General features: G+C 40.1%; 1 protein-coding gene across 3 annotated transcripts in view; it reads left to right on the plus strand.

Annotated features, from left to right (window-relative positions):
* The window catches only part of LOC106935253 (disks large homolog 4), an 88,229-nt gene that overhangs the window by 63,170 nt on the left and 6,105 nt on the right, over positions 1–18,954 (plus strand). For all 3 annotated transcript variants that reach the window (XM_015015620.1, XM_015015619.1, XM_015015621.1), the window contains 16 exons: positions 8,505–8,558; positions 9,182–9,232; positions 9,348–9,472; positions 11,402–11,571; positions 11,716–11,852; positions 13,499–13,643; positions 15,445–15,580; positions 15,660–15,816; positions 15,907–16,009; positions 16,995–17,109; positions 17,493–17,669; positions 17,774–17,816; positions 17,891–17,921; positions 18,252–18,299; positions 18,435–18,536; positions 18,716–18,888. In XM_015015620.1, coding sequence (XP_014871106.1) covers positions 8,505–8,558; positions 9,182–9,232; positions 9,348–9,472; positions 11,402–11,571; positions 11,716–11,852; positions 13,499–13,643; positions 15,445–15,580; positions 15,660–15,816; positions 15,907–16,009; positions 16,995–17,109; positions 17,493–17,669; positions 17,774–17,816; positions 17,891–17,921; positions 18,252–18,299; positions 18,435–18,536; positions 18,716–18,888 — 1,767 coding nt within the window. The remainder of the gene's footprint in view (positions 1–8,504; positions 8,559–9,181; positions 9,233–9,347; positions 9,473–11,401; positions 11,572–11,715; positions 11,853–13,498; positions 13,644–15,444; positions 15,581–15,659; positions 15,817–15,906; positions 16,010–16,994; positions 17,110–17,492; positions 17,670–17,773; positions 17,817–17,890; positions 17,922–18,251; positions 18,300–18,434; positions 18,537–18,715; positions 18,889–18,954) is intronic.

Consider the following 18,954-nt stretch of genomic DNA (forward strand, 5'->3'; position numbering starts at 1 on the left):
AGAAAGGAGGAGAACAGTGTTCATGTTAGAAGAGAATGGGGGGAGATATTTCTGCATTCGGAGCAGCGAGGAGCATTAGATGTTATAGAGTAAAGGTAAACAGTTTATTTAACAGAGGGAAACCGTCAGCTGAAAGGTTTCTCCATCAGCCTGCCCTTACATAAATGTATTTGTTCTGCCAAGCCTCTAGATGCAGGGTCCACATACATTACATAACCGTGATAGATTTTTGCTTGCAAAAAAAAAAGAAAAGCTCGACTTTTAAACATGACAGTCGATGTCCCCAACTTTCCAAAGTTTTAAAGATGAAAACTAAAAATACACTGGACTGCTCTGAAGTTTTATGTGTGGTCCGAAGAGGCAGAAACCTTCAAGGAGTTTCTGAAGTGCTCTCGGTTTTGAAGTAGCTCTCCAGACTTCCTGGAGATTGTTTAGGGTTTTCATTTCGACATTCGCCATTCGCCAACCCAATTCGACATTCGGTTATTTCTTTCCAGTCTTGTACTTGACCATGACAGCATGTTGTGCAGCATGAGGAGTATTAGTGGAAAAGCAGAGAAAGAGTATCTTTAGGAATTAGGAAATAAATTCAGCAAAGTCGTGACACGGAACCTGATAGATGCATACGTTTTATTTTGGATGTTTTCAGCTGGTCATTATTTAGGAATAACATTTCTGGAGTTGTCATATTTTTTTGTGACTTACAAACGTAGATGAGACGATTAAGCCAACGCACACCACACCAAAGCAATGTAAAAACGGTTGGCGATAACGACAAGCATGGGGTTGAAGATTCCCCTTTTCTGTGACACAGCATCAGTTACCAAGTGACGTTCACTGCTTAAATAATGGTTTTATTTCTCATACATATGTATTGTTGCATTAAGAGAAGGTATTCAGATCCTGTATAGAGTTTATTGCGTTTTTTTTTTAACATGCATTCAAACATTATGAAAAAATTTCAGAATCAGTTTTTATTTTAAAAATGATTGAGTTTTTGACCTTGTTAGAGTCTGAGGGCTCTGTTTAGTTCAAACTGGTTAAACATTTTGAAAAGTTTATAATCTCAACCCCTTACAGTCGAAATTAATTTACTATTACATATTTAAAAAATTGTGTTTTTACTACAGTGCAGATGGAAATTTGTTGGAGATCTTCTGCGAATATGTCAACACCTTAGCAGTTTAGATATAAAACATATTATTGACTTTAGGCATAATTGGTCATAATAACCAACTTTTCTTCTCAGTAATGGATATCAATTTATTTATGCTTTTATTGATTACACAAACACCTCAAATTCGGTCTATGTTGTCACACAGTACGTGACAAATACTTAAACTTCGGTTTGATGATATCAGCACACTTGGAGACTAAAAATGGAACAGGTTTCTTGGAGACTGGAGTCCAAAAAAAACCGGATCATAAATGATCGACTGTGAATGACGAGTGTCTTCACACCAGTGTCATTGTGTTTAAAATATTTTTGTGCTGATAGGATGAAGTCCGCAGTCCAGTCTCCTTCAGTTTGTGGTTCTGTGGAGGAGTCCGGTCAGCTTGAGCTGCCTGTCCTTCGAGGTTCAGTCAAAGAATAAATCCTCCCCCTCTCACATCACCAGAGCAGACATTACGCAGAGAGACAGCTAATTAATTGGCATCAAACTTCCCCGCGCTCTCCCTCAGCAGCGAGGAGGGGAGAGGGGTGCCGAACACTGGCAGCAATAAAAATGAACTGCTCTCTTTCTGAGCACAGACCAGCAGCAGCAGAGAGCCGCCGTCATCGCAGTGCACGGCCAAGGAGACCGGAGGACGGCGAGATCCACTTTTTCTTGTCTCGTTTTCATGTTTTCTGATGACGGATGAGCCGCTCTGAGATAACGAAGAACCACACTGGCTAGAAGCGATTTTTACAACTCAGAAGTTGGTGGATGGAGCTGAGCCTTCTCTGCCGAAGTCTCCAGTGCACACTCAGGAAGAAGGAACCACTAATTGGGCTGTGCTCTGTGATCCTGGATCTGAAATGGTTTTAAAGCAGCATCCCGTGTCTTGAGGCAGCCTAACTTTGGCATCATGTTTTATTTAGACCGAGTGTAAGCTCAAAGGGGTTGTGTTGATTGGAAAAGATTTTTATTTATTTATTTTTTTATTTTTATTTGGAGCAGTCTGGTTTTCCATGGTTTCTTCATTATGGCAGGGCCAAAACCCACTGGACCGGTTTGCTCTCATTTTTTTGGTTGCACTTTGAGAGGGCTCCAAAGATTCTAGAGCTTTCTTTATTCCACCTCTATTGGTCTTATTTGGCCCCCAGCAGAGTTTGATGTGGATTACCAGCAGTTTGCTTTTTTGAAACAGCAGCGTGATGTTCATGTCTGTGTGGTACGCAAAGAAGATGGGCAGCAGATTCCTCAGTAATGTACGGAAAGCCAAGAAGTATCGACGTCATAAGATGGTAGGCAAGTTTTAAAGAAACCTAGGTTACTTATTTGGTGCTTAATGCAAAGCTGTCATCATAACTGTTTCATTCAATCGGAGAATTCATATGTTATCATAGCAAATATTGTAATGAGTGTTTAATGCTTCATTAAAATCAGTCCAATATGCATTAAAATCACATACTGGCATTGTATTTAACTGGACCAACCAAGATTGAGTCAAGTTAAAACCAATGGTGAAAAACATTTCAGGGTTTCCACCAGAAAACTTGCTCAGCCTGGCGCTTAGGCAGTCATTCATCCAGCCGCCCGTCGTGTTTTTGAGTTAAAAAATGTTTAAGGTTGTTAGAAATTTGGAAATATCATTTGATAATTAAGCGTTATTGGAATACTAAGAGTAATGCCTAAACACCAACAATAAAGTCTTAAAAAAAGGCAATAATTAAAAAAAAAAACTAAGATAAATTAACAATGCCAAGCCTGGTGGGGGCACAAGTAAAGCCTGGAGGCCTGCCAGGCTTATAATACACTGAGGAAAACCCTGCATTTTAATAAACATTGATGTATTAATATTTACTAACATCTACAGCTATAGTTACAGCTGTAGATGTTTAAACCAAATCTTGCTGTGGCAGCTTATTAGCAAGCTAACCTACAAACAGAGCTCCAAACCAGTGGATATACTGGTTCAAATCAGGTTTTCATTTCAAGATCCAAACTGGCAGATCTTTGGAAGGAAAATCCTCAGTCCTGCATGTCCAAGATTGGTCGTTAGACTACAGTATCCAGTTTCCTGCACAGTAATGTAGCAGCTGATATTCTAACAGGAGTTTCCACAGGACAATTTTATATTCCCAAACATACAAAAGCCTCAATACACACAGCTACAGGATTTAATAAACTCTCATCTTGCGTCTGCTCACAATGTTTTCGTGCAGGGTAGTTTAAACTTGACGCCAAATTGTGGGCTAATACTAGCATTCTTCCTCTTTGTTTTTTGATATGACTTGTTAGCAGTTTAGGTTGCAACAAATGTGAATGTTGTTCCAGTTCATTTGAAAGACAAAACCTACAAGGGGAGGTATTCAGTTTAATTCATCTTAGGTTTGGGTTCGAAGCCTCCAAAATGTCACAGTGTAACATTAAGAAAAGATTCTCGTACCGTTTATTTAATGATTTTTTTTTTTTTTTTGCATTCGGTTATATCACAAAGTGGTGCATGGTGGTTGAGGTGAATAAGTAGATGTGTGAGTCACATTCAGGAATTTATTTAGTGCAGTGATTTATTTCAAAGAACATTTTTATTGCCATGGAAAGGGACGTAGTGGTAAAACGGGTGTCTCATCTGCAGAGGCTTTGCCCCTGTGAGGCCTTCGCTACATGTCGTACCCTCTTCCTTTTGCCAATTTTCTGTATGATTGCTGCCAGTAAAGGTGGCCAGACACCAAAAAGAAAAAAAGAAAAACTTTAAAGAAAAATAGCATTTTACTGACAGTAAGTCAGGGTGGAGCCAAATGGCAGTGGATTTGCTTTGAGGAGAAAAATACATGTTTTCACTTGTGTTTCGGCAAAAGTCTCCAGTACACCAGTAAAACTCACAAGATTTGTTGCTAATCCCTTTTTAGAAACAAACAATAGAGAAGTCTGAACACTTTCTAAATATAGCAACAAAGCGGCTGGTGCGGCTGTCTGAGGATTACAAGGTGTGGAGGCAGAGACAGGCAGTGCTCTGCACCAACCAGTACAGTCTCTCTTTCACCGTCAATATATTTCCAAGTGATAAAAGAAAATGGTTGAATCAATACAAATAATGCATATTGCCCTGAAAACAGTTCATGATCTCATAATCACAAATGGAACAAAGTCTGGAGTTTAAACAGAGTCTCAGATGTGAATAATTAAAAATCCCTTGTTCTGATCATCCCAGCTGGTAACATTTTCTAAATATTTCTGCTTTATTAATGTTAAATTGCTCTTGAATGAGGAGCCTGTAAGCGCACAAGCTTTATAAGAACAACATTGCTGTGAAGTCCACAGCTTCAAGTATGTGAGTTCATTGTCCAGATTTCATTTGAGGAAATAATCTTGCTGCATATAGATGCTTCCTCTGTGGAGGATGAAAAGCAATGCCGTCTGCAGAGAGATGCCAGAGGAGAGCTTGGCTGAATAGCTTGTGTTGAAATATAGGTGGGAAAGAGCAGCCAAGCCCTGTAAATCCTCGCAGCCCCTGATGCTGAAAGACTTGACAGAGTGGGAGAGAGGACACTGTCAAATTCCCTGCAGGGAAATTGTCTGCACTGTAGGCTTAGTTTCTGCCGGCTATACTTATTATCTCTCCCACCAGATAAAGATGTGTTTGACGTAGTGTTCAGCAGTAGACCCAGGCAACACAATGAAGCCCTTACACAGGCACCATTACAATCGAACAGAGAGCAATAAAACACCCAAAGCTATTTGTGGAAAGCATGGTGGGGGGTGGGGGTGGGGGTTTATGTTCTCTCTTAGATATAACATGTTCACCGAGTTACACTTTAACCTTTTATTGTGCAAAAGTCACCACGTCTATGGATTGTTGCAGAGAAATCACAAAGTAAAGCAAATTATTTCTATTAGTGCTGCGTAAATGTTAGTGCGCTGTGACTTAATCTTCTCTGCTGCAACATTGATAGGCGCTCTACCAGTCTGTCTTAACAACACACATTGATGGTTGAAAGTTGCATATTTTCTGAGTCATTTTCACAAACAGACTTGGCTGACTGAATTAAAAAGTGTCCTTTAGAAGACGTAGTCCCACAAAAAGATGATTCAAAGCTTCACCCATGTAATAACATTCATAACAGGCACTTGAGCACCAGGTGAGAACCATTACCCACACCAGCAGACACATTTACTCTCAATTAATGTGGCAGGTTGCGTCTCTTTCCACGAGACGCTCTGCCTTCTGACGATCAGGTTACGGTGAGCAGGCTTTGATGGCGTCAGCCGCCGCTGATTGCAGGGGCAATTTAAAACATAACAAAGTGACGCTAAACTCTGGCAGGACTAGAGAGACGACGACTGGTGGTCTGTGTGACTCGTTGAAGAAGAATTTATCTTGTTTTAAGTTGCTGATCCCTTGTTAAGGTCTGAGCTCCAACAGTAAGATGCACTTAGACGTCTAAAGAAGTTCATGTTTGCTTGTTTTGAAGCAGTTCAAGAACAGATCCATCTTCCTTGTATTTATTAGTCATAATTCACAGTCAAAGAAAACCTGGATGACTTGACCTATGCACATTATAAATGTACAAATCATCAGTTTGAATATCTGAAGCTAATTTTTTCCTACTGGGTTTTTCAAACAAAATGGCTATTTTAGTTATTAGGGACCTCAGAATAGTTGTTGATACAGAGCATTATTATATGTTTTTTTTATATATATATATAAACGAACACATGCATCATGAAAAATATAAAACTAATAGTTATTTCTTTCCTTAGTCAGTGCTATAAATAATGTAAAAGCTTGCAGATAATTTGATTTTGTATGTCTACATTAGCAGTACAAAATGTACACACCCTTGTTGAAAAGCCAGATCTATGTTGTTCCAACTTTAATGCACTTTCTGTTTGAAAAATGCATTTTTTTTTTTTTTACAAATATTGGATATATTTTATTTGTTTCCTGCTGCTTTGACTTCATACCAACATTTGTCACTCCTGCTAAATCAAACTCTATAGCCACTCTCATCTCATCACAAAAAAATTGGCACAAAAAACATTTTGATTAAAACATGTTATAGATATACAGTCTCTCTGTGCGTAGGGATCGTTGCTGGCAGGCAGTTTATCTTAAGAGCTGGGAAATGAATTGAGTGTGGCTGTTTTGTTGTTTGTGTGTGTCGCAGCTGTCAGGTCTGTGAAGGTCAGCAGGCTGGTTTCATACTGCTCTTTGCTGTTGTAAGCACTTTAGATACACTGTCTTCTCCATGTTAATCAGTTTGGTAAAGCACAGGATGTGCTTTCCAACCAACAAATGCCTCACTGTGTGTTTCCATCTTTCAGGATTACCTTGACGACGGAACGCGTCCTGGACACAAACATGAATGAACAATAATGTAGCTAAGCAGAGTCAGAGGTTTCTGCTTTTTAATATGCAAGCCTATGCTTTCTTATATGACTTGGCATATTGTAGTTCGATTTTGTTGCACCTTCCAGAAAAGCTTCTGGAAGAGCTAAGATCAGGGATGCTGCAGTGATTTTTATGAATAGTGTCTGTCTTACAAAAGTATTGAGGTTGTTTAGACGTTGTTGCATTAAAACCCCCAAGACCTGATGGAATAGTGCAGGAATCAGCGATTAGTAGAGCTTTTTCGGCAGGTGGCTGTCCAGTAGTTCTTCAAAACTGAGCAAAGTTTTTTAAATGTAAATTAATACGAAAGGCACATTATAGCATTGTAAATGTTCTTAGGCGATATCAGCTGAAAATGTCCACAAAATAATGACTCTAACTGTGGATTGTTTTATCTACTTTAATTATTAGGTCAGACACCACCTGCTCTGTGTCCTCATCTTCAATAGGTGTGGATTTTAGTGAATGTAGTTGTCCCTTTGAGAAAGTTAAATTTGTATTAGACCTAAATAAAAATTCATGAGCTCTCTTTCTTTTTCAAGGTTGTGTTGGTTTTCAGAAAAAGAAAAAGAGAACATGTTTAGAAGGATAGAAGTGTAAAGATTGCTCACCTGTGTTATAAACCAACAAAGAGTAGAGCCGTGTGTTTGGAGGAATATGATACATAGTCACCAAATTGTTAGGGAGGGATGAAGAAGAAAGTCGGTTTTGAAAGAAAGTCATGAGAACGTCTATGTAGGAGACAAGAAAAGTGAAACATGGCAGTGGCAGCATCATACTGTTGGTTTCTTCAGAAAACCTTGAAGAGCGAGGCTACTGAAGTCTTGAGACAGGGTTGAAGTTTGAGAAGATTATCACCCTTTTGCTTAAAACAGATACTATTATACCTAATAGTATCTCAATTAGGTATAATTGAGATACTATTCTAAGACCTGTTTTCCATCCAGTTTGACTGCCTTGTAGATATTTTGCAAAAAAAAAAAAAAAAAAAATGGGCAAAATGTTCAGTTTCTAGATGTAACTGAGGATATATAGGGAGGCTGAACTCACATTAACTCCGTTTTTTTTTTTTTTTTTAGTGGTGAAACATTGTGAAAACCATATATCATTTCCCTCCAACTTCACACTCTTTATCCTTTCTCACACTTTGCTCTCGAGTTCTCATTGGAAGAAGCTAAGAAGACATATTATTGTAAAGACAAGCACACTCACACCTCAAACAAGCTGAAGAGAGAAGCTTCGCCTGTAAGGCTGAAGCCAAACAATGCCCCGAATCCCTGTCCTCTCACCGACTCTCTACGTATTGTTCCACGCTTTGTTCTTGATGAATAACTATTATAAACCTTGATAATTGGTCCATCCATTAATTTTGCACTAATGATATTGACTGTTACATTGCAGCTCATGAAAATGAAAGGCAACCAGGAGGGACAGCCATTGTCCTCACAGAGGATAATTGGGCTAACGGTGTGACTTGACACCATCGTTTTACCAACTCTGCTGTGTCCTCTTCATCCTTGGAGCATGTTGGATCATCGCCCATGTTCTGTCACTGCGGCTGCGTATTATAATTTAACTCTGTGCTTTTAAAAGATCCGCTGGACAGCGGGCGGACATCTTTGTCCTCCGTATTCATGAAATCACCATTTACAACAGCAGTACGTACAAGCTGTAATCTAATTAGGCCAGTAGCTGCTGCAACACAAAGCCAACGCCGAGAAGCTGAGTCTGAACAAACATTTCAGATAGCCAGGTTTATTTTTGTGTCTGTAATGGACGGTGTAACAGCAAATGGTTGTGGAGTGGTACTTTTTGTCTGTTAGCAGAGTGAGAACTGTATTATGATGACTAAGAGCTGGAATGGCCGCCACTCTTGGCTGCTTTTGCAGCTTTCAGCGTCATATTGGAGCTTCTGTGATTCCTTTGTGTCATTAAAGTTTTTTTTTCTTCCCCTCCACCTCCAGGGAAACACTCCTCCAGTGGTGGTGAACACTGACACACTTGATGGCTCGCCATATGTAAGGATAAAGTTTAATGCTCTCTTAATTATTTCTTTCTTTGACATGCTATATAGCTGTCCTCATAACTGGTGTTATATGTGGTGTACAATGTCTTAACCCTTAATGCAACAAAGGTATCGCTGAGTATTTCACTCTGTGTGACAGTTTTTGGTAGAAACACAGAAATTTCAGGTAAAAAAGAAACATTTTCAGTTCTTTTAGCAAACTTTTTGTGGATAGATGGATGGACAGGAGTTAAGAGTCGACTTTATTATCAGCTGTCGGGAAAGAGGATGAGACTTTCCACAATAATGTTGGTTTTTACAAAGTTGCGGCACTCTAAACTTTTTCTGGGTCAGAACCTAAAAACAGCTGTTATGAAAGTTTCCTGTTACCTCTGGGATTTTTTTAATTACAGCAGGAAGGTTGGTATTTTTAGTTAAGTTGTTCATTCAGAGGTGAGATCAGTCTAAAAGAGAAGCGCTGCCTTATCAGTCACAAACACTTGATCTCATTCCTTCATAATGATCCAATTTGTCATCATGGATTGTGTGTTATTGAAACATATTGTGTGTCTGGAACCATAGCAGAAGATAAAAAAAATAAAAAAGAAGCTTAAAGATGACGGTTTCTCCTGACAGGTAAATGGGACAGAAGGAGAAATTGAGTATGAAGAAATCACATTGGAAAGAGTGAGTTTGGAAATTCCATATCTCAAATCTTTGTCCTCAGATTTTTGCTTTGTAATTCCTCACAAAAATTTAAAATCAGATTTTCGAGATAGAAGTTTGTGTTTTTCCTCTGCAGGGCAACTCGGGCCTGGGTTTCAGCATAGCAGGGGGTACTGACAACCCTCACGTCGGGGACGACCCCAGTATCTTCATCACCAAAATTATACCGGGAGGAGCCGCGGCTCAGGACGGACGACTCAGGTAGAATATTCCTTCAAACGAGACCAGGATGCAGAAATGAAACCGGGATGCATGGATGTTCCTGAAGCTGGAAGCCATAAAATAATTTTGATACAATTAGATTTTTATAACAAAAGATGAGGAAAAACTACTGGCAGCAAATCTTAGATGTAAATATTGTGCTTTTACCAAATGGGCTGTGGAAAATTAAATGTCTAATTAAAATTAAGGCATTAAAGGGTAGCAGGAGGTCATTACAGTCAAATACAGTAAAGGTTTTATTTTCCCGTTGTAGACAATAAAAGCGTTGTCTTCCTCTTAAAGACAATGGAACAGAGTTTCCCTCTCAGACTATGTACGTGTGGTTATAGATTGTTTTGCTGATTATGCTGCAATAGACAAAATATGCACAGGCATCTTCCTATTTCCAACTGACCTAAAAATGTCTGTCTGAAGTGACTGAAGCAGGAAAGTCTTTTATTAGTCTTTGCAATTCGACACCAGCAAACACAAGTAGATGCACAATAATAAAAGTGAAAACATTTCTCAAACATTACTACAGTTCTTGTTATGTAAAGCAGGAAAATACAGCTTTATTTACCAATACCAAATTACTTATGCATAAACTCTGAGCGAAGAGCAAAAAAATAAAAATATATAAAAAAAGTGACAGCTTTTATAAAAACAATCACACAGCGTCAACAGGGATTGGTTTATTTCTGAAATAGGGACAGCTTTCTCTGGCTGAAACTCCCACATCCAATAACATATTTGGAGTGTTGCAAACTCCCACAAACCAGCGTTTATGTTTGTTATCGTGTCGAAATACCCAATGGAACTTTGTATTTAAAATGTGGTATTTCCAAAGAGTTTGTGATGTGCATGGTTTCCAGAGCCTTAGGAAGGGAAAAAGACCTGCAGCATCACTGCTCTAACATTGTGGCAAACAGGGGACATGTGGCGCTTTCTGGAGCCGTTTGAGAACATTTTATCCAGCCGGCTAGGTCACTGTTGGATGAATGTTTAAGAGCTAGGTGCTTCCAGTGTTACATTCCAGAGTAAAACCATAATAAGGACCCAATTCCGATTTTTTTTTGGACGTAACGCGACCTGTATCTGATCTGTTCATGAGAGTTTGAACAACACAGGTCGGGTTCTTTTCGAATGCGACCCATATCCGATTCAAATGCGACCTAACGTTCAGGTCGCATTCATCCGAACTGAACGTCACTGATACTGGACAAATCTCACTATTCACCGTCCTGATACGTGCAAGCGGGAAGAATAGCAACAACCATGACGGACTGTAATGAGGATTAAGTTGTTAATATGCTGCTCCGGTCAGACAACTTCAAATGTGTAAGCTAAGCTCCACCGTTAGCCTCCATGTTTACTAAACACTGAGCACTTCTTCTTTTTATGGCAGTCGGCAGAACACTGAGAACGCTGACGCTATTGCGCCCTCTACTGTGCATGCGGGACACTTTCAGGTCGTTTTCCCGTTCAGACTGCAGAACGCATACAGGTCGCATTTATTGACATGAGTGTGAACGGTCCCAGCAAGAAAATCCGATCTGACAAAAATCGGAATTGGGTCACTTCAGGACGCAGTGTGAACGCAGCCTAAGAGATCAATGGTTTTCTGTGGTTAAAACTTCATCTACACCTATTCAAAATTCTGCAAGCTATCATTTAATTTGGATAGTTTAGCTAATTGTTTTATTTCAGACCCATTGATGATGTATTTTCAGTTGAGCTGTGCAGTCAACCATACTTTTATTTTATTTTATTATTATATATTTTATTTTAAATTAAAGGGTTGAAAATGCTACCTGCTCCAACGTAGCCTCTGAACAACTATTGAACAACTCATCCTGTGATTTAACATTTCCCACCCACAGTCTATCTCTGCATCTCTCTGCCTCTCTCTCTCTCCGTTTTTTTTTTTAGCGTGAACGACTGCATCCTCTTTGTGAATGATGTTGATGTGAGGGAGGTGACACACAGCCAAGCTGTAGAGGCCCTGAAGGAGGCAGGTGCTATTGTCCGCCTCTATGTTCTCCGCAGAAAACCAGCAGCAGAAAAAGTCACCGAAATCAAACTAATCAAAGGGCCTAAAGGTGAGCGACTACAGCATGTAAACCGTCAACCCTCTTGAGCGAGCACTCAGATGCCGTGCACCCAGCGTAAGCTCTGCCCTCGGGATTTTACAAAATCTGCTGCGTGTTAACCCACACTTTCTGCTCCCCTCTCCTTTTTCTCAGGATTAGGCTTCAGCATTGCCGGAGGGGTGGGAAACCAGCACATACCGGGAGATAACAGCATCTACGTCACCAAGATCATCGAAGGCGGGGCGGCTCACAAAGACGGCCGCCTGCAGATCGGGGACAAAATCTTAGCGGTCGGTCACTCAAAAAAAAATTAAAATGTGCCAGCGCACCCACACATAAACAACACATGTCACAGACTGTCTGAGACCCACATCTTCTGAACACATGGATGCATATTCACACATTTACACACTCACATATTGTGTGCTGAAGCAGTAACGACCCAGAGCCAAGATAATTACAGCTGTGATTTTTACTGCCAGACAATACTTTCATTACCATCTTAATATGTGTGTAGGATTGAGAGCTGTAAATATTTATTCCTATCACAGCTAAAGTGATTCTCAAGCAGCATTACTGCCATCTGCTGGACAAGACAGAAAGTCACACCAGAAACTCCAAAATGATTCTCAGTTCAAAGGCTTTAATTTTAAACACAGCATTTTTTTTGTTTGTTTGTTTGTTCTAAGAGGTTTTCATTACTAATGTGCATGTCCAGATTAAAGTAATGCTCAAGAAGCAGTTACCTTAAACCAGACTGTGTTTCTGCCTATATGTTTTGTTTAAATCATAGTGACAGAGATACTGATGCACAGACACAATGTCATAGGTGACTGAAGGAAGAAGAATGTGTTTTTCGTTCAACATAAGTCGATATAAGCAATAGAATGGCAGATTCCATGTTTAACTAATGCACTGTAGTTCTAAAAAATAAATTTAGCTTTGTTTCGTGTTGTGTTTTGAACGAGTGAGAAATATACAGCTTTATGTTTACCTTAAATGAATAGTTGAGAATTTTTTTTAATGATTTGATGGTTCTGTTAAAAGTTATGAGCGGCTAATTATCTTAACTGCAGCAGATAGTAGCTGTCCTGGTTGGTTAATTTTGAGTCTAAGACTGAAGCAATTGCATATTCTTCTGTCTTAAGGCTACTTCAGACAATTAAAATGATTTTAAATTTAACCTTTAAACTGCCATCTTGTTTTGATTAGGGGGTTATTTACATAAGACATGTTCTGATTATGATTTCTGGACGTTTTGTTTGTCTCCTTTTGCTGTTAACGTCACTGTATGTGTTTGTATGTTGGTGTCTTTTCATGTAAATGCATGCTGACAATGTTGTGAAAAAATTTCCCTACGGAGACAAACATAGCCATCTATCTTGTGCATAAGCACTTATCCACTGTGACATTAACTTAAACAACTAGAAAGGGTTTTTTTTGCATCTCTTTACTTCTCTATCAGGAAGTTACTTTTACCAGGAATACTTTATATATTCTGTTGTCACTGTTTGTCATGCCAGGAAAGTCTCTACTTCCTGCTACAGTTTTCCATGAAAATAATCAACATCTTTCCCATATCACTCAGCGTAAACAGAATTATGTTGCACAACTGCAGCCACAATGAAACATGTGATCCTGCAAAGAAAAAAAAAAAGAAAAACATTAACGCTGGACAGTATGTAGCTGTATGAAATAAATGCACATTTGAGGCCCAGATTTTAACATCAAGGACTTTTTGGAATTTAATTTTGCAAATATGTTCCAAATTGTCTCCACTGTAGATCAGAGTTGTTGCATAACAAGAGTTATAGGACCAACAAATATGGATTTTTTATTTTTTGCCATATTAATACATCAAACAAGTTGTTTTCTGCAGATGGGATATTTTTTTTATCTTAATGTTCATGTTTACCTGTGTTTTCTTAAAATCCAGGTGAACAACGTGTGTCTGGAGGATGTGATGCATGAGGACGCGGTGGGAGCTTTGAAGAACACAGCTGAGGTGGTGTACCTCAGGGTGGCCAAGCCAAACAACCTCTTTCTGACAAACTCCTACAACCCACCAGACCTCACCAGCAGTAAGCACGTCTTCATGTTGTTGTTTGTCCACCGGGAAACTGGATCTATGAGAGAAAACACTAAATGTCATCTTGTATTTCTACCAACAGCGTAGTAATCTGTTCGAGTTCTTCCACCTGAAATGCAAACACAGCAAGGAATCAGTTTAGGTGGAAGCTCAATCCCCCTTTTGATGAATATGCACTGTTATGTTTTTTAAAAAAAGATGCAAATCTTTATTTCTGAGTTGAAGTTTGATACATAAAGGTGATTTCTTTGGACACATATATTTTGACTTTGAAAAATATGTTAATGCTGCATTTGTATCAGTTTATACAAGCAGTATTCATTTAGCGGAAATCTGTTCAAATTTGAATAGTTGGCAATATGGGGAAAAGTTTGTGCTTCCTAAACATTCTAACTTTTACTTACAAATGATCTCTTCCATCACTGTGGAGAAATGTTGGCGCCCTCTTCTTCAAAGAATAGTTTTAATTTGAAGACTGTGACACGAGATTTAAGTTGGATTTAAGTCTATTTGGGCTTTAACTAGGCCATTCCAGAGCCTGCTTTTCAGCTTTTGTTGAGCTATTCTGCTGATGTGCTTTGAATCACTGACCTCATGCACTTCATTAACTTATGGCTGCACGTTCTTCAAGATTTTCCGTTAGAAAGTAAATTAATGGTTCCTTCAGCTGTAAATTATCACACCACCACCACGTTTAACTGTTGTATAATGTTCCTTTTCCTGAAATGCTGTCAGTGTGAGGCCAGATGTCACACATACTTTCTAAAAGTTAATACTTTTATCTCATCAATCCACAGAATATTTTTCCTGCCTGAATCCCCTAGAAGGTTTTTTTTGCTTTTTGGAAAATGTGAGACAAGCCTTTGTGCTTTATTATCTCAACAGCTGTTTTTGCGCTTTAAACTCTCCCATTGATGCTATTTTTGCTCGGTGTCTTTCTTACATTTGGTTCGTGAACACTGACCCTGACTCAAGTGAGAAATGCAGATCTTTAGATGTTGTTCTTCGCTCTTTTGTGGCATCTTGAAGTAATTTTGACAGGCCGGCTGCCCCGAGAAGCTTAGCTAAAGTTCGAAGTCTCCTCTGTGAATAAAGGCCTCCACTTTGCTGGACTCCCAAAGCTCCAGTAATGGTTTTGTAAACCTTCCCTGACTGATGGATTTCCACGACTCTGTTTATCATCATCTCACCATGTTTTGACTTTCCAGATCTTTCAGTCTACTTTATGTTGTTAGACAGGGTCACTGATTCCTCAACTCTTCAGGTCTGGTTGTGGTTTTAGAAGCTAAACTGAAAATGTGGTTTAACAAGGGAGGCAGTTACTTTTCCACAAACCCCAGGTCGTCTGATGTTACAATTTGTTTGATGTCCTGAAAACTGTAGGTGAAGGAAAAAAAATAAAGCAAAAACACATGAAATATTTAATGGAGAAATACTTATGTCACAGCATGCAGCTTCGCACTTTCAAGATTCATTTGTGAGGCTGAAAGTTTACATTTATAAATTTTATTTCCATTTTTGCGGGGGTATCCGGTATCAGGAGTGTTAGCATAATGCTAAAGCTATTTGCTGTAACTTTTCTTCTACCGGAGCAAACTGTAGAGGAAAAAAGTTGCATACTGAAATCCTGAGTACGCTTCATTTCTAAGTTGCATTAAACAGTTTGTGGTTTACAATTCAGACGTATTCAGGTACGTCCAGCGTGACAGAAAAAGAAAAAAACCCGTCATACTTTATGTCCAGGCCTGCTCTGCTGTATAATCCCTCTTTTGGTTTCTCGTGTGTTTTTCCAGCATATTCCCATATGGATACTGAACTTAGCCACCCCAACTATCTTGGATCAGATTACCCACAAGCCCTCACCCCCACCTCGCCGAGTCGCTTTTCTCCTGTCCTGCACGGCCTGATGGGAGATGACGACATACCCAGGTGATTTTCGAAGCACCGCGTCGCATCGCTAAGCCACAACGTTTACCAGTATAACCAATTAGATGAACTCTGGTTGCAGAGAGCCTCGCAGAGTCTTGATTCACCGAGGCTCTACGGGTCTGGGCTTCAACATTGTAGGGGGAGAGGATGGAGAGGGCATATTTATCTCCTTCATCCTGGCAGGAGGGCCGGCCGACCTCAGCGGGGAGCTTCACAAGGGCGATCAGATCCTTAGTGTAATGACATCTTCTGTCACCAGAAAATTTGAAGCGCATATGCCGGCCAGGTGGGGCTGTAAACATTCTCGCTGTGTGTACATTTCTTAGGTGAACGGCGTGGATTTGCGCATGGCCACGCATGAGCAGGCTGCCGCGGCTCTGAAGAACGCTGGCCAGACCGTAACCATCATCGCTCAGTACAGGCCCGAAGGTAAAACCGCCGCACACGTTTTCGCTCCGCTTTCCATATAATTTGCATAGATTGCCTGACTGATTACTCAAGCAGTAACACTTGCAGCTTTTAGCATAAAAGCGCCTTCATGGAGGACATCTGAGGATGTGTTTGGGGGGGATGATTAAATTTTTTATGAGGTTTCATTAGATTAGTGTCATCCATTGGAGAGATGAGTTTGATTTCGCTTTGCTACCGCTGGCGAAGTGTGTTCATTTGTTTACTGTGGCAGCCACAATATATCCTAAAGTGATAGCAGCGACACCAAAACATTTTATAGGACTAAAACTCAATGATCAAATCACAGGGAGAATCAGAATTATAGCACATTATAAGATAAAAAAAATCCTGATGCAATTATCTCTGTGCCACTTTTATAAGGTACATATTGTAGTTTTTACAACTTTTCCTTTTCCATTTTGTTGTAATGACATTCATTTCCATGTCTGAGGTTAAGAAATATATTTTCTTTTGTTTGTTTTTTTGAAAAGTGAAACAGCACTAGCAAGCTGCCTCCTAACCCACAATGACAATCTCAGTCTTCCTGCAGTTTGCTGCTCTTCTGTTTCTCTGTGGGGAAAAATGTCAATTCGGAAGATAAATATTTAAATTTGTGCAGCATCCAGATCATTTTTGCTCTGGTTCTGACCAGCATTTTTACTCAAATGTTTACAACAAAAGGCTGTGTAAAGCAAAAACAACAGTAAATGGAAACAGCAGAAAGTCTCACTTTTCTACACGATCCTTTAGATCGATTAGCCTCAGGGACTAATCTGTCCTGCAGCTCAAACTTTATTTCAATCTTTGATCAATTTTCTCACAACAACTCCAGAAAGTCGCATCAGCTGTTACTTTATTCTAATATTTAAGGTTTCTTGGCTCTAAAATCAGGTGACTTTGACTCATTAAAGTAACAATTTTAAACAGCTGAACATTAAATAAGTGTATTTCTTTCCTCTTGTAGAGTACAGCCGTTTTGAAGCTAAAATCCATGACTTGCGGGAACAGCTGATGAACAGCAGTATGGGCTCTGGGACCACAACACTAAGGAGTAACCCAAAGAGAGGCTTCTACATCAGGTACCAAAGGAGATCTCACAAACTGCCGAGAAAATAAAAGGTTTAGAAATGAGGTTGCCAGCATTCTAGCTTCAACTAAATTATTATTTATTACTCAAAGTAACTCAGGATTAAAGACTCACTTGACGTGGTCGCAGTTAAGTGAATCTTTAAATTGTCTGTATAGAAATGGAAAATAAAATCGTCTTAAGTGAAATGATGCTACATAGCGTTTTTTTATGAGCTAATAATGCTGTATAACGATGTTCTTTCCTTCAGAAGAGTCACAGCTGCGACTTTAGTTACAATCCTCCTTAAAGTGGACATTTTGGTAAAAGCTGTGGTCAAAGCGAAGTTGAGAAGCTCCTTATTAAACGCTTGCTTTGGACTCTTACATCGCCCAGGGCTCTTTTTGACTACGACAAGACGGCGGACTGCGGTTTCCTCAGTCAAGCCCTGGGCTTCAAGTTTGGGGACGTCCTGCATGTGTTGGACTGCGGCGATGAAGAGTGGTGGCAGGCCCGGAAGGTCAGCCCGCAGAACGAGGCCGAGGAGGTCGGCTTCATCCCCAGCAAACACAGGTCAGGGAACGATCCCGCCTTGGGATCCAGCAGCTGCTAGGAACTATGTGTGTGCAGTGTTGTGTTTGGCAAAAGGCCGTCAGTAGAATCTGTCGTTTCAACAGGGTGGAGAGAAAAGAGTGGTCTCGTGTTAACACCAAAGAGAGGGTAAGTTCACTCGCTGCACTTTAAATCTGAGTTTCTCATACATGTTGTGATCTTTGTTCTCCTCTGTGTTGCAGGACCACGGTCGGGACAGCGTGGGCACCCAAGGTGATTAGCATATAGATGTGCTTTTGCGTGATTGCTCAGATCAGTTAGCCTTGAATCCCTCTACACGGGTTTGTTGATATGAACTCAATGTCTTTGTTTATAGATGAAAAATTACTGCGTTTCATCATTCAGAAAAGTACAGGTCTCCCTCAGCCTCCAATGAGCAGGATTTAGGGAAAATATCTGAATGTCTTCTAAATTAAAGCAGGAGCGCTCGTCACAAATAAATACGTGTTCAGATTTAGAGACGCACGTGGAGAAACAAAGCCAGATCTCATTTTGAAATAATGAAAAGAGCAGCGGCTGATTGCTGCTGTGTTCTGTCACCAGGGAGAGATAAAACCCCACACAGTTATGAGACGGTTACTCAAGTGGAAGGTAAGACCTCACAAAGGCATGTTTTGAGCCTGCTGTCCAAGTCTTTAATGTGACATTTCATTTTTGTTTTTATTTCTCTTTTGTGATTGAAGCCGCTCTGTTTGCTCTCTCTCTCTCTCTCCGTCTCCTTGTAAGTACATTACGCAAGGCCGATCATCATTCTGGGTCCGGTGAAGGACAGGATAAATGACGACCTGTTGTCTGAGTTCCCTGATAAGTTCGGCTCCTGTGTCCCTCGTGAGTAATTTTGCCGTCGCTCTCGGAGACCAATCTGCTCCGTGCTTTTTGTTCGGACGCTGCCGCCAGCAGCGGTTTTGGGATGACGTGCGGATAAAAGCGATTGTTTCTTGGTTCTGAGATTCATAACGGGATGTTCGTGTGCATCCGTTTGTCTCTGCTTGTCCTTCGTTTGACAGACACGACGCGGCCTAAGAGGGATTACGAGGTGGACGGGCGAGACTATCATTTTGTGTCCTCCAGGGAACAGATGGAAAAGGACATCCAGAGCCACCGGTTCATCGAAGCCGGGCAGTACAACAGTCATCTGTACGGCACCAGCGTGCAGAGCGTCCGAGAGGTGGCCGAGCAAGTGAGCAGCCATCTTTTTCTCTCTACAAAAAAAAAAAAAATTCATAACCATCTTATAATGCAAATG

The sequence above is a fragment of the Poecilia latipinna genome, unplaced genomic scaffold, assembly GCF_001443285.1.
Source record: "Poecilia latipinna isolate Pla-1442-1.1 unplaced genomic scaffold, P_latipinna-1.0 Scaffold1935, whole genome shotgun sequence".
NCBI classification, from domain to species: Eukaryota; Metazoa; Chordata; class Actinopteri; order Cyprinodontiformes; family Poeciliidae; genus Poecilia; species Poecilia latipinna.